Genomic DNA, 14,327 nt, shown 5'->3' with positions numbered 1-14,327 from the left:
CATTACGGTATGATTAATACGCTGCTAGCGCATGGTAGCACTAATCAGTGCCGTCCTTGTTGTATCGATCGAGGATAATGTCAGCTGACGCGGCAGGACGTTAACGTAGCTGCCACGGCCAATCATGCAGCGAGGCGAAGGGACGATGCCAGCAACTGATAGCATCACTGGTGGTGCATGTAATGCAAAGTCCAGACCATTTCGTTGTCAGCCCTGCCCCAGCTTCGAGCTCCATGGGATGATGGGAACATGACCGAGGCACGGAGAAGGCCAACCCGACCCCCCAGTTCGCTTGTCCCAAGCAGCAGCAGGAGGAGGAGGAGGAGGTTGGAGGCAATGCGAACGCGTAATGCTGTATCATTGGCCCCAAGTTGGTTCAATCATGGCCCAATCTGCTAACCTATCTTGCTCAAAAAGCACTTAATATTGCATAAAAAAAAAACAAGAATGGCTCGCTCGGTGAGCAGAATCAGTAAGCAATGGATGATTGGTTAGATTCTCGAGCGGTGTAACTGTACGGTGCTCGTTTGGGAATTGAGATGCTCTAGCAGAGGTGTGAAGGCGACTTTGCAATTCCTTCCCTCGCAGACATCCGTCGTACGATAATTAGAAAGTTGGAGGGGGAATGTGGAGGTGGATAAAATAACGCTTTAGTTACGACCGAGAACAGCAATTAGAGAAATAAATGTGTCTCATCAAATTCTTGATTGATATTTTCTTATTTTTCTCATTCAACACACCTTAAAACAAAAAACGAAAATAACAAACCTAGAGAAACAAAGAGCGAAAGTAAGAAATCTTGTCAATCATCTATTATATATAAATCCAAGATATATTTTAATTTAATTTCTCAATTACAAATACAAACATACTGTTTGAAATTTAACTGAGTGATTTGTTTTTTTGGCACCAATGCAGAAGAGATTCAGTTTGAATTTTGGTAGCAACAGATGGAGCTGATGTGGAGTATCTACTCGCTCTAATGTATTGTTTCGCTTGCAAGTTGGCACATGCACATGTGCTCCAAGAAAATAATAAGGGCGCGACGTTTCAGATATAGATTCTTTTTGGAACGTTTCTCTGTTAAATCAGAATTACTTGCTGAAATTATTTGGCTAACTGTCTAAATTCAGATTCTTGAAAAGGACATCAAAATTAAGTTGTTTCCTTGAAAAATTCACAGAGGTAGATATGGTTCATAAAAAATATCAAAACTTTTTTGGATGAAGAACAATTCAAATACGACCCATTTTAACTGGTGGCACTAGAAAAGAATTAAATATAAAAAAATTGGCCGTTTATAGACTAGAGGGGAGGTAAGAAAGGAAGAAACAGAATCACTAGAAACTACCTGAGAGGTGATTCTGATCCTTAATAAAAAAAATAGAATCGCTTAAATTGTTTCTAGCTAAAATCGATGAACGTTGTGCCCGTTTGGCAAGGTTCTGACCGTTTCTCGGGTCGATGGACGTTGTGCCCGTTTGGCAGGGCTCTGACCGTTTCTCGGAAGAATCGGAAACATTCACCCAGCCAAACGGGCCCTAAGTTTGGCCCAGTTTAATCCTGGGCCTGTGCCAGTTTGTTCCTAGCAACGGAAGTCTGAAATTTGAACTGCTCTGAATCTGCTATACATTTTTAGGTTATCTGAAAGACTCTTTTTTTTGTTGCATGGAGGTTATCTGAAAGACTTAACAGAAGAAAAATTTGCAGGAGAGTGACGTGCAAATTGAAGTGCGAACTCCATCATAAGCCATTCGCAACACCGCCGCAAAATTCCACCTTCCAAATTCATGTTACTTTCCAAACACAAAAGAAGGTCACGCTGCATAAGTAGTAGCAGACTTGGAAGACTTTATCTGAAACAAAAGGCAAGACTTTAGTTAACCAAAGCAAATCAAAAATTAAGAAACGTGCAGATCGAAGTGCCTAATCCATCATATTCCACTCCAGAAAGCCATGTTACACTTTGCACGGTTGCAGCATGCATTTGAGATTTTTATTCCTTTTACTGTTCACGCGAACAGTAACCTGAGACCTGTAGCAGTATATCTGTAGGCTATTTATTAAGAAGGAAGGATTCAGATTTAGGAAGGTTTAGGGATTAAGAAATAAAATAGGTTTTCAAATTAGGTAGGAGATAGAATTATCTAAGGAATGAGATATTTGGTTAGGAAGGAGATATAATCAGTTTATGAATAGAATATGAGTTAGTTTAGGAAAGTAATATTTAGAATATTGCATGTACTCCCCACGCCAGTCATGTAACCATCATATTTATAGAGGGCGTGTCTGAAAGAAAAGCAAGTAAGAAAAGAATTAATTTAGTCTCTCTTTATTATTGTGTCTTCTTAATCTGTAGTCTAATCTCTCTCATAGCAGTCGACGTCGTTTGGTTATCCTCCTGGCATATGCTTATCTCTCTTATGATCTTATGACTATAACATTTGGTATCAGAGACTTCGGTCTTAGACACCAGGATAGACGCGAAGAGTGCAGCTCAGGTTGCCGCCCTCAAGGAGCACCTCGCTAAACTGGTGTTAGCCTCCGCCAAATTGGACTGCACCCTCGCGTCTTTCCAGGAGTCATCTCCATTGGTGACTTCGAATGGGACACCACACGCCGTTGCGTCCTTGTCGTCATCTGAGTTTGCCACGGCAGCTGTAGCACTGTCGATTGGTAAGTACCACTTTGTCACCGTGCCAACCTCGTCTTTGGCGTCTGTGTGACCCGTGCTGGCCTCGGTCTCAGCATCAGCACCCATGTTGGACTCAACACTTGTGCTGGTCTCAACGACACCCATATCAGGCTCGGTGCTTGCGCCGCCACCAGCCTCACCGATCGCAATGACCTCGGTACACCCTGATCTCCTGCCCACGTCGCACATGCATATGGCATGGCCTCTTTCCGCCTCCAATGTCCCGATTGTGCCTGCGCAGAGAATAACATGTGCAACAGCTACCTAATCACTTCTTCGAGCAGCGGGGACAACAACATCTCTGTCCTTTTTTCAACCAATTGAGGAGATCGTGCTCCTTGAATATGTTGTGGAGTTGATGTTCCTTCCTCAAGATGGGGCCAAAGCACTACTTGTCTCCGGGATCATGCGCGGGCATCATCAAAAAGACCAGGATATTATCATCGAGCTCTTTTCATCAACATGTCATCGAGCTCTTTCATCAACATGGGGCATCCTAGAACTTCAGCCATGGTCTCCTCTTCAGTTCGAGGACGAGTTGTGTCAAGGAGGGGTGAAAGTGTCATGTGCAGGACACACGGGTAATGTTCATATGAACAGCAACCTAAGTCCTATAGCAGTACAATCTTAGGCTATTTAAGAAGGAAGGATTCAGATTTAGGAAGGTTTAGGGATTAAGAAATAAAGGAGGTTTTCAAATTAGGTAGAAGATATAATTATTTGCGGAAGGAGATAGAATCAGTTTATGAATAGAATTTGAGTCGATTTAGGAAAGTAATATTTAGAATACGGTATATACTCTCAGTGACTATGTACCCACTCTATTTATAGAGGACACATTCATGAGAAAAAAAAAAGTAAGAAAAAAATTAATCTAGTCCCTTCTTTAATATTATGTTTTTTTCAATCTATAGTTTAATCTATTTTATAGTAGCTGAGGTCATCCGACTATTTTCCGGTGAATGCTTATCCCTTTATGATTTTAGAAGTATAACAATCAATGAACACAGACGGTCGGTTAAAAAGCTTGACCATAATTACCTTTCCCAAAAGAAGTAAACGAAAAAACCTTGACAGTGGTGGTCGCCAGAGATTGAAAAATGCAGGCCCGATTTCACTGACCTCACAACAACTCGACCGATCGATGGGTCTCCCTCCAGTTTGCCGCCATCAGAATCGTCAGAGTTGCATCCTGCTCCACCCATTTCCATGCACGGAATCCAAGATTCCAAGCACGAGTCTTGGTCTCTTGGGTTCGACGAAGAGGTCGATGGGGGGAATGTGACGTTGGTATCGGATTTCACATGCCCCAGTCAATATTGGCGAGCATGACATTGCAGCATCGATCCGGCCGGTCTTGTGGAAATTCGAGGGCGAGCGAGCGATCGCTCTCGAGCAGCACGGTTTCTAGAACGGTGAAACGGACAGATTCACTTTCACTGCCCTCTCTTGAAAAGTGAAAACTGAAAGGTAAAGAGGTTTAGTTGTCAGAATATATGAGTTTAGTCTATTATATTTATATAATTTTAAATAAATTTTTAATGTCTAATTAGGTGAGAAATGTGTGTGTTTTTAGTCTCAGCTTACTAGTGGATATGAATGAAGACTAACTTATAAAGGTTTATCTTATCTATTCATTTAGCATGTGTGGATGAGAGGACTAGAAGATCACGCACGCGCTCGCTCGCCTCGTTGGGGTAGAGGGCGGGAGCGCACGACATATACGTAAATGGTCCACCGAAATCATGTCCAATTGTTTGTGCAGGTTCGACTTCTTTTTGTGGTTTTATTTATTTTTTGTTGCGTGGACAGATAGATAAATATATGAAAATCATATCGGTCAAGACTCCGATTGTGACGGTGTAACCGACTTCGATCGTGATGCGTCTCAACCGCGTGACTCTCCCTCTATATATATTTGTCAGCCGTCGCATAAAGTTGAGGCGCGGGTTGCATATTTGTAATTAGGGTTTTACAAATTTCTCTCTATTGCACCATCGCACGTAGACTACTTCATCTTGTTACATCGACGTGCACCAATGAATAGGAGAGCAGATCTTTGAAACCCGTCATTCTTGGAATCCTTCATTGGGAGATGGCGTATAAGGTTTTTTTAAAACGCTCGTTGCAACTGCTCACGATCTACTTACTCTGCATCATCGTGTGCTACTTCGTCTATATTGCCACCGTCGTCGCCGTCTGCTACATCGAGATCAACTTTGACTACTTCATCTTCGTCATCGCCTACTGCATCGACATCACGGGAGTTTCTGTATCTTACGTCGTCAACAGATGCGTACTCTGCAATTTTACTTAAGTGTTTAATCAAATGAACTAGTTGATATATTGCTCGAGTGTTATTATTTTCAACATTAGTTTCATGGACAAAGGGAAGACGATTGACGAGCACGCGACAACTAGTATTTTCTGTTGATAGGTGCATTGCACATTCTCGAAAAAAAAAGGTATTTTATGTGTAGCCAATGCTTGTTACATATGCATGCCAGTAGAAAGAAAAGGTTTAGTTTTGAAAATGATTATTAGTGATTTGATAAGATGGTGGGATTGCCCGGGTTAATTTGGATTAACTTATATGGAGGCTAGTTTCAGCTTCAGTTTGCTTAAATCGGCTTACAGAAACTCGTCCAAACAGATAGTTGGGACCAGAAACTCCTCCAAAAAGATAGTTTGGATTAGAATATTGAACCATCTGCCTAGTCTTATCAGTTATCATTTCAAAAGGAGCACTAAATCTACGGTCCATAATTAGATAACCACATCAAGAACGTTCAAACTCTGTATGCGGCACAGAGAGAGAGAGGACATTTCTCATGTACTACCATCCCGAACGACTGGACCAGCTTGGTCGATGAACAGGCTAGGTTTGTGGTCGGTGGGAAATTGAAGTTTCAACAATTCAACAGTTCAAAGAGATAACCTCTGCACAGTCTGCACCACGCCAAAAGTCTCTTCTCTCGAGAAAACGAGCATCGGCGAGAGGAACAGTTCTTCTCGGAAGCTCAGGTGAAGCTTCGGCGATGCGGACGATCGAATTCGACATCGGCGAGACGACCGTACTACTGATAGAGGCGACTGACGACTCTGACTTACACATGAGACTGATGGTTGGTAGATCACCCGGTTAAACTTAACGTTCGCCTTGTTTAGGTTAACACGTCAGCCGACCAAGACCCAACTGCTGGTAGATTTTTTAGATGAAAGAATATTTTTATTCTTGCCTTGTAAAAGTAAATTTACTGAAAAAAATGGACGGTGAACTCAACATGGCTTTGATACCATGTAAAAAAACAAATTGCTTTTAAATTCACATCACAATTTATATAGGATTCTTGGCTATTTATATTGCCAGATATGAACATATACCGTATCGGTAACAAACTTTATCTTATCGAGTCCGGATAGATATAGAATCATAACCATACAAGTTATATATATATATATACAACTCTGATTCTATTCCTACACAAAAAGATCTAATTCCATCTCTTTAACACACTTTACCATTTATTACTATAGGTCTTACCCTAATGCTGTAAATTAAATACTAACAAATAGTGAGAAACTTAAGTAAAAAACTATGAGAAGACATCCATCCACCCATACTTCGCGAGCATATCCATCACGGTTGTCTTCAGTACGTGGCATGCAGGACGTACGATAGAACCAAGCAGAGCAAAGCTGCCGTGTCGAAGTTAGGCAGGAGACCGCGCGCAGGGGGGTGCTGCTTTTGCGGCGGCGGCGGTGCCGTGGTCCTCGCGCGCGCGCGTTTCAACGGCCCGGTGCAAGTGGCAACGTGGTGTGGCCCTCGTGAGCTGCGGATGACTCCGGCGCCCGCGCGTGCTCAGGTCAAGTCGCCGATCGAGGCGCGCCGGGCCATGGGGGGTCGGGCGGGGGAATGCAAGTACACTTGTGGACGCATGGTTTAGCGTAACCAGTGAATATTTCTCTGGATTTTCAGTGAAATTCGAAATTTCGAGGGCGAAATGAAATATTTAATTTTAGAATTTTTTTTATTGTGTGCGAGACCTACATAGTAGAGGATAAAAAATGATCAAAATTTTGATGAAATTTCACAAATTTTAGAGTTTTAAAAGGAACAAAATATCTAATCTCGGAATTTTGTTTCACTGTTACATGGGATCAACAGAGTAGATGATGAAAAATGATTAAAATTTTAACAAGGTTTCGATTTTTTCAACGGTGAACGAAAAAATTATAAAACAAAATTAAAATCCCTACACAATTATCCATTTATCCCACTTATATTTACTTATCTGTTAGATTTCCTCGCATATCCCATGATTCCTTCCACCTTTCTTTAGCATGAATTACAACGTAAATAAACGATCATGATAAGTTATGTGTGCGCAAGATCTAATGAAAATTTTGCATTTGGGTGTGGTGATAGATCGCATGATGTGGGGAGGTCTGATGCTGACTCGCAGTTAGCGATTAAGGGTTCGTTTGACAGAGCTGCTAGGGCAGCTTTTCGGCTGGAATTAAGGAGAGTTCTGTCAAACAGTAATTTTCAGCTTTTAGCTTAATAAGTGTAATCCGTGGAAGTGATTATCTGAAATGAACTAGAAGTTGACGAGCTAAAAAACAGTTCCCCCTTATTCACTTTCCGCACAGTATCACTTCTTACATATATTTTATTTTAGAGAATCACTTTCAGCCACAGAATTACTTTCTCCAAAACATCACTCATCGTATAGAATTTAAATCAGTAAAAACTCTAACAAATAGACACTAAGTATGATCAGATGATCCAGGAGCAATCTGAATACCATATCCCAGGCCCTGGTTCCGCAGTTAAGTTGCTTTTTTTTTTCTCAGAATACGCATGTGTTTATTAACACAAAGTGAGTGCATACAGCAATTGAAAAGGAGGATAATTTGATTTGTTGCGTTGTTTGCACTTTTGATTGTAAGCTGATAGTGAGACGCAATTTGTTTTTTCTTTCAACATTACGTACTCTGATGGCCGGAAAGGAGGAATATATAGGAGACCGGGAGAGTACTTCATTATCTCCATGACTGTGATTCGTGGTCGTTCCAAAAGTAGATGTTGATAGCGTGCTTGTAGTTTTTTTAGAGGAGTTAGCTTGCGAGAGTAGTGGTCGTCGCTCGGTTGCGCCGGCAACAATTTCAAGCCCATCTTCAAATACCAAACGTTCAAAACCCCAAAAAGTCCACGCTGGACCAAAAGGAAGAAATTCATGGCCCAGAATGTGCAACCTGTTTGTTGTCTTTTAGCTGCTGGGGTTCTCTCTCTCTCGAAGAAAAAACAAGGTGCTGGGTTAGGTTGATTTCAAATCTACTAATCCATATCCATGCAAGATTAGTTTTGTTCGTCATGTTAATTATATGGACAAAGCCCTAATTAGTTAAATTCGAACTTCATTGTCGAAAGAATTCTTTCCGCCAATAACTTTGAATTTGTTAAAACGAAATTAATCAACGAAGCACACGTATGGACATCTCGTCCCTATACACATGTGAAATAATTGCCTGCGAAACATTAACGCATAAAAATAGAGGTGTATTTTGAGGATATTTATTTTGCAAACCTTTATTTAAATAAAAATCTCTCCACCTCTCATCTCCAAATCTGAACTTTTTTTACCTTGTCACTATAGCTTAATAGTACAAGGGAGTTTATTTTACATTTTAATAGAGAAAGGTCTAAAAAGTAACAGCATGGTTCTGGGACAAGCCCAATGCTTGATGCTACTTTCACATATACTCCCGAAATAACATTCTGGGAAAAAGGTCCACCCTAGCTTTGTATAAAGGTAAAGTCTTATTGGGGCTTTCACGATGCTAGCGGTTAGTCGAGCACGATCTCATTAAGTCGGTCTGAGTTTGAGACGCAGTATCCTTTTAATAAAATCCCGAGATGTCCTCTTCCTCGGTGTTTTTTTTTATAAAGGTAAAGTCTTAATTTCGAGTGTGCATCCATGCTCAAAAGGTTCACCTGTGACTTATAATAGGTAACAGATGAATAATATAGGTGACATGTTATATTTTTCACCCATTATATTTTACTTATATCGTATCACTTTGATAGAAATCTTCCAAGTTCAAATTCATAAATTATTTTGTGAAAGTAAACACTTAAGGCCTGTTTGGTTGCTCTCTTGGCCGGAGCTGCCGTCCAGGCATCCGATTTCGGACGCCTACGGCTGGATGTGCTACCTGGCGCTGGAGCTGCCTGCCAAAGCTCCAACCAAACACGCCCTTAATATTACAAATTCAAATAACTTGAAACCTAAAATTCAAATTTGACATAATAATGTTACAAATTTGACATTAATATTACAAATTTAATATATATATATATACATATATATAAATTCAAATTTGACATTAATATTATAAATTTGATAGTCAAATTTAAATTCATCATTTTTGTGTTTTGTTGACATCGATCCCTTCGTTATGGTCGAAGCTCAAGTATGAAGTTTTCTTGGTCGGTGAAAGGCGTGACACGATTGCAGTAGCAAAATGGAGGATTTCATCGAATTGATTGAACTCCTCCTCATCAACGCCGTTTGCAACTTCGATGATGCGTATTTTTCTGGCGAGAACCACATGATGTTTATTCTTTGTTGTGTTAGTCACATAAAAGATTTAGCAAACATCTTTAGCGAGTACAAAGGCTTTAGACTTGTACCTGACATGTTTGAGATCAACACTTGTGAATCCATACTTGTCATTAGTGACGCCCTTTTCCCATATACCCAAAGACACCGAAACAGGGCTACCTTGAATCCCAAGTAGTTCAGCTCCAAAATCTCCTCTATTAGACCGTAGTATGTGCCCCTCTGCACGTCATTATGATAAGTATCTATACGGATACCACTGTTCTGGTATATGCTCTTCTCAGCTCATGAAACTGTGTAAAATGTGTGTTTGTTTATATCGTACCCTTGATATGTCATAATTGTGTATATAGGGCCTGATGCTAGTTTTTTTATAGCCAGAATGCGGGTTAGCACCCAACCCTTAAAAATGACAAGTAAAGTCAAGTTCTGGTGATATTAAAAAGATATGAGGCCTTTTAGCAAGGTCCAACGAGCACTTGCAGGAGTACTTGATTGTCTAGTTTGATCTCGGAAACAAGTCGTGAACCTTTGCATATGTTGCCTCGCAATCCAAGTTTCGGTATGCCATGTATTCTCTTCAAGTATCATATGCTTGTACTCATTAACATATGGACACACTTTTCTCATTTGTTGCACCACGAGGAATTGAGATTGGTCGTATGCCTTTGGATCATGAGTTATTTCCCACTTCTCTAGAACCCCTATACATACTACCTCCCCTCATGGCGAGATTTAGGCATACCAATTGGGTTATTTGGGTCAATATAATTAACATACCACTCCAATGCCTTCTCTGTCGCGTAACCCTACACGATGCATCCCTTAGAGAAGGCTTGATTCCTTATGTACGACTTGACGCTCATATATCTCTCGTATTGAAACATGTGATACAGGAACACAAGACCAAGGTAGTGTATTTTCTTCACAATGTGAGCAGTAAGATATACCAAGATATTGAAAAAGATGGTGGGAAATACACCTCAAGAATATATAGAATCTCAAAGTATCTTTTTTTAGCTCCTCCAGCGATATCATTGCCAGGTTGTTTTGGTCCTGATATCAAGATCAACAATATAATATATTTTCGCTTGTTACAAAGCCAGTGGTGAAAGGTTATGGATCAACAATACAACAGGCCAGGTCCTATGTGAGGTACTCATGTTACCGAATGGATTCATGCCATCTATGCTCATAACAAACCTAATATTTCTCAATTCTTCAGCGAACTAACTAAATGTGGAATCAATAATTTGCCACTAAGTGAAATCCGTTAGGTGCCATATTATTGTATCGTTCTTATGACCCTCCTTATGCCAACACACTAATTAGACATTTTTTATGACAAACAAACACTTCAGACGAGTAATTACAGAAAAATACCACACCACTTTCCTATGATGCCTTTTACTTTTATTGCCTCCATCCCCGTCACTATCGTCATTTTTACGCTTATATCGATAGGTTCCACACACGGAGCATTGATCCAGCTCTGCATACTCTCCACGAAATAAGATACAATCATGCTTACACGCATATATTTTTTCTATTTCTAGTCATAAAGGAAAAATTATCTTCTTCTCGTCGTAGATGTCATCGGGCACCAAGTTCTCCTCCGGTAATATGTCTCTTAGAAGATCCAGCAATACTTTGAAACTCTTGTCAGTCTAACCATAGGTTGCCTTCAGCTGTAGAAACTTTAGATTCCTAAATATCCACGTGTATTTTTCTTTATAATTGGGATAAAGTGGTGTCTTAGAATTCCACACAAATTCCTAGAATTTAGCAAACTCATTATTATTATACTCGTCGTACCACTTGACATTTCGCACCATCTGTTCCACATTCTCCACAAAATTCTTGAGATTATTATCATTGAAACCTAATATATTCTCGTCCTTGAAATTATGATCCATATAATAGGGTGTAAGTCCTTGAGCCACACTGTTGGTATTAAGGGTCTGATCCATCTCTCTCTCATCAAGGCATTTCTCGCCATGTTTGTTCCAACATTTATAATTTACTTTAAATCCACACATGACCAAATGTACATAGATATTGTCTGGTTTCGAAAACTTCTTATTATTTTTGCAATCACGACATGGACAATACATTGCCGTTTTACCATGATCTTTCATATCCACCAAAGCAACACTTATGAAATATTTTACCCCGCTCAGGTACTCCGGACAAGTCCAGATCTCAAGATACATCCAACTTATGTCTGCCATCTAAAATATAAAAACATTTATTCTTCATTTACCATTACCTTAATTGTGTGATTAAGCATGTGATTAAAAATGCTATATAGTTACACTAGATCTGTGGCATGAAGCGATAGATCGGGCAAATTTAGTATCAAATCTAATATAAATACAACTCACTTGTACTAAGATTTTAGATAAATCTGCAAAATGATCGATTACAACTCAAAGTAAAAAAATCAAGATTAAATAGGAGTCAGAGGAGGAAGAAAGGGGGAGATACAAACCTTCACAGACCTAACAGCACTTCAAACTTTAAATCAACAAGATATTAAAGAGTCTCTGGTGAAACCAAACAAAATCGCTAGTTCTATTTTTCTTCTGTTGTCATCTATATTGCCACCTCTCTTTTTATATACAAATTTGAACATCTAGTTCTCCACAATTTCTCCCTAAATACATATTTGTTTCTTTCACAGAAAGAACAAATTTGAATTTGAAATTTCAAGAGGTATTTGAAATAGGAAATTTCCCCTATTTCATTTGATTTAAAGAGATGAATGTTTCCTGTTAAATTTTGCCTTCCAAAATTAACGAGGCTGAATCTCTCTAAATACGTTGACATGTTTAATTCCTAGTACATAAGATGCTTGCACCTACCCCGCACTAATAATCCATGTATCTTCCCTTCCATTGTGGAACGAAATTTCAGGCCCTCTTAACTTTCAAAGATTCTCATGGTAGCCAACATTTTTGAACCCACTGAGAGCCGGCCAGCCGGGTTCTCTCTCTCTCTCATATAAAAGGAGGTCCAGGCCAGCCAAGCCCAACATCACAATTCACAGTTCACACGCATGCAGATCAAGAACTAGCTAGCTATAACCATCACTACACCGATCTACGTACGTGCATTATCTAGCTAGCTGAGCTTCTCGACGATGAGGGAGCTGATGCGGCGGCTGAGCTTCTCGGACCGCGTCAGCGACGGCAGCGGCGGCGTACCCCGCGGGTGCGTGCCGGTGCTGGTGTGCGGCGACGGCGACGGCGACGGCGACGGCGAGCGGTTCGTGGTGCGCGTGGAGGCGCTGCGGCACCCGTCGTTCGCGGCGCTGCTGGAGAAGGCGGCGCAGGAGTTCGGGTACAAGCAGGAGGGCATCCTCCGCGTCCCCTGCGCCGTCCACCACTTCAGGGACGTCCTCGCCGCCGTCTCCGTCTCCTCGCGGCACGCCAGGAACTGATCCAAACCACTAATCGGGGTTCCTTTTAGTTAAGATGGAGATACTACTTTGGGTAAGGAGCATTAGCTTAGCGCTGATGAAGATTGGGATGCCCTGGATTAGCACTTGACTTCTTCTTCTTCTTAATTTCTTGTGATTTTGCCTTTCGTTTCTTGGTTGGGAATATGAGACGGAGAGGGGTTGCTATATGCATGAGCGCATATTAAAATGCGCGTGTAATTAAGATCAGGCCTCCTGTCAGAAATATTCAGTGAAAATTACAGATTATTCAGCCTACATTCCTCTTGCAATTTTGATTTAGTTCTTACAATTCCCTAAAAAGAAGTTTCTGTAAATAATGGATTTTGAAGGAGTGACCGTGCACATAATGCGATATATATGCTTCCCTTGCAGAACTGAAATGGCTGCGTTCTGTTCTTGTTCTTTCTCCTTTTTCCTGATCATGCAGCATTCAGCATTATTTACACGCGACCAAACATGCTGTTTATGTTTGGATGACACAAGTGTAGGTTATCAGCATTCAGCAGGTTAGTACGCACTGAATCAATTTTTCTTCAGTAGTATCTAAACCGAGTATTAATTTGATCCAATGTGTTGGTTTGCTGATTCTCCTTGACGTTGGTATTAGAGTGTAAACACTTTATAGGTGACGATCGACTAGTCAGAGTGGAATGCAAGTTGCAACGATAAAATACAATTTTCAGAAGATTCACAAATCTGGATCAGTCAATAGATTTTAAAAGCAATCCGATGGTCAATAGTGAGAACATGGGAACATTATTGCTAGCTGATGGCTAGCCCGACCGGTACAAAATATTACATCCCGTTATAAATATATGTCGTTTTTAATAAAAAAATGTTTTTTAATACATAGTTTTGACTACTATTTTTTATTAAAATATATTTATAAAATCCATTAAATTTGTCATATTATGATAGGTTTTTCAAAATAAATTTACACATATAAATTTAAGGTCTCCAAACTAAATATTTTAAAAGCTATTTTTAGTCAAAAATTTAACTAACCTTTTTTTCCCAAAACGACATATAACCGAATGGAGTATTAGAACCCATGTCGTGTGACTAACAAACGCTTTCATTTCATACAGATGAGTGAATGACATGCCATGTTTGTTACAAGTTAATATATTGTCACAGTAACCATTGATTAAAATTAGTCTCTTTTATTATTTATTTTATTTTATTTTATTTAGACTCTTTATTTAGATAGTAATCTTTCTAAACTGTATGGAAATTGAATTGCTAATTTTTCTAATTCCGAATTAAGCTATATATTGATCGTATTAATATGAATTTTTTGGTTTCATCTAGACCGTTAAATGTTCGTAACGATAAGTGATCTAGGACCATTTTTTTCTGATTATTAATTATGAATTTAGCTATTTATTAATTATATTTGATGTGGACTCTTTGATTAATCTGGACCGTTAGATGTTCATAACAATGTAGATTAATTGGTAATTTTGTAGCTTTGAGAGCGAATGTGATAGCTCATTTTCTCCTCAAATATTAAGATAATACTCCCTCTGTTAAGAAATATTAG

At 39.7% G+C, this 14,327-nt stretch overlaps 1 protein-coding gene across 1 annotated transcript; it reads left to right on the top strand.

Moving 5' to 3' along the window:
* Positions 1-12,279: 12,279 nt before the first annotated feature.
* Positions 12,280-13,036, top strand: LOC133883426 (auxin-responsive protein SAUR71-like). The gene has a single exon (XM_062322754.1). The coding sequence runs from the start codon at positions 12,464-12,466 to the stop codon at positions 12,761-12,763; it is 300 nt and encodes a 99-aa protein (XP_062178738.1). The 5' UTR covers positions 12,280-12,463; the 3' UTR covers positions 12,764-13,036.
* The last annotated feature ends 1,291 nt before the right edge of the window (positions 13,037-14,327 follow it).

This window comes from Phragmites australis, chromosome 10, assembly GCF_958298935.1.
Source record: "Phragmites australis chromosome 10, lpPhrAust1.1, whole genome shotgun sequence".
In the NCBI taxonomy this organism is placed as follows: Eukaryota; Viridiplantae; Streptophyta; class Magnoliopsida; order Poales; family Poaceae; genus Phragmites; species Phragmites australis.
This window is presented reverse-complemented; position numbering and strand designations above follow the sequence as displayed.

Bases quoted from the DNA above. Each gene is read 5' to 3' on its own strand.
- LOC133883426 (XM_062322754.1), top strand. From the start codon at position 12,464: ATGAGGGAGCTGATGCGGCGGCTGAGCTTCTCGGACCGCGTCAGCGAC.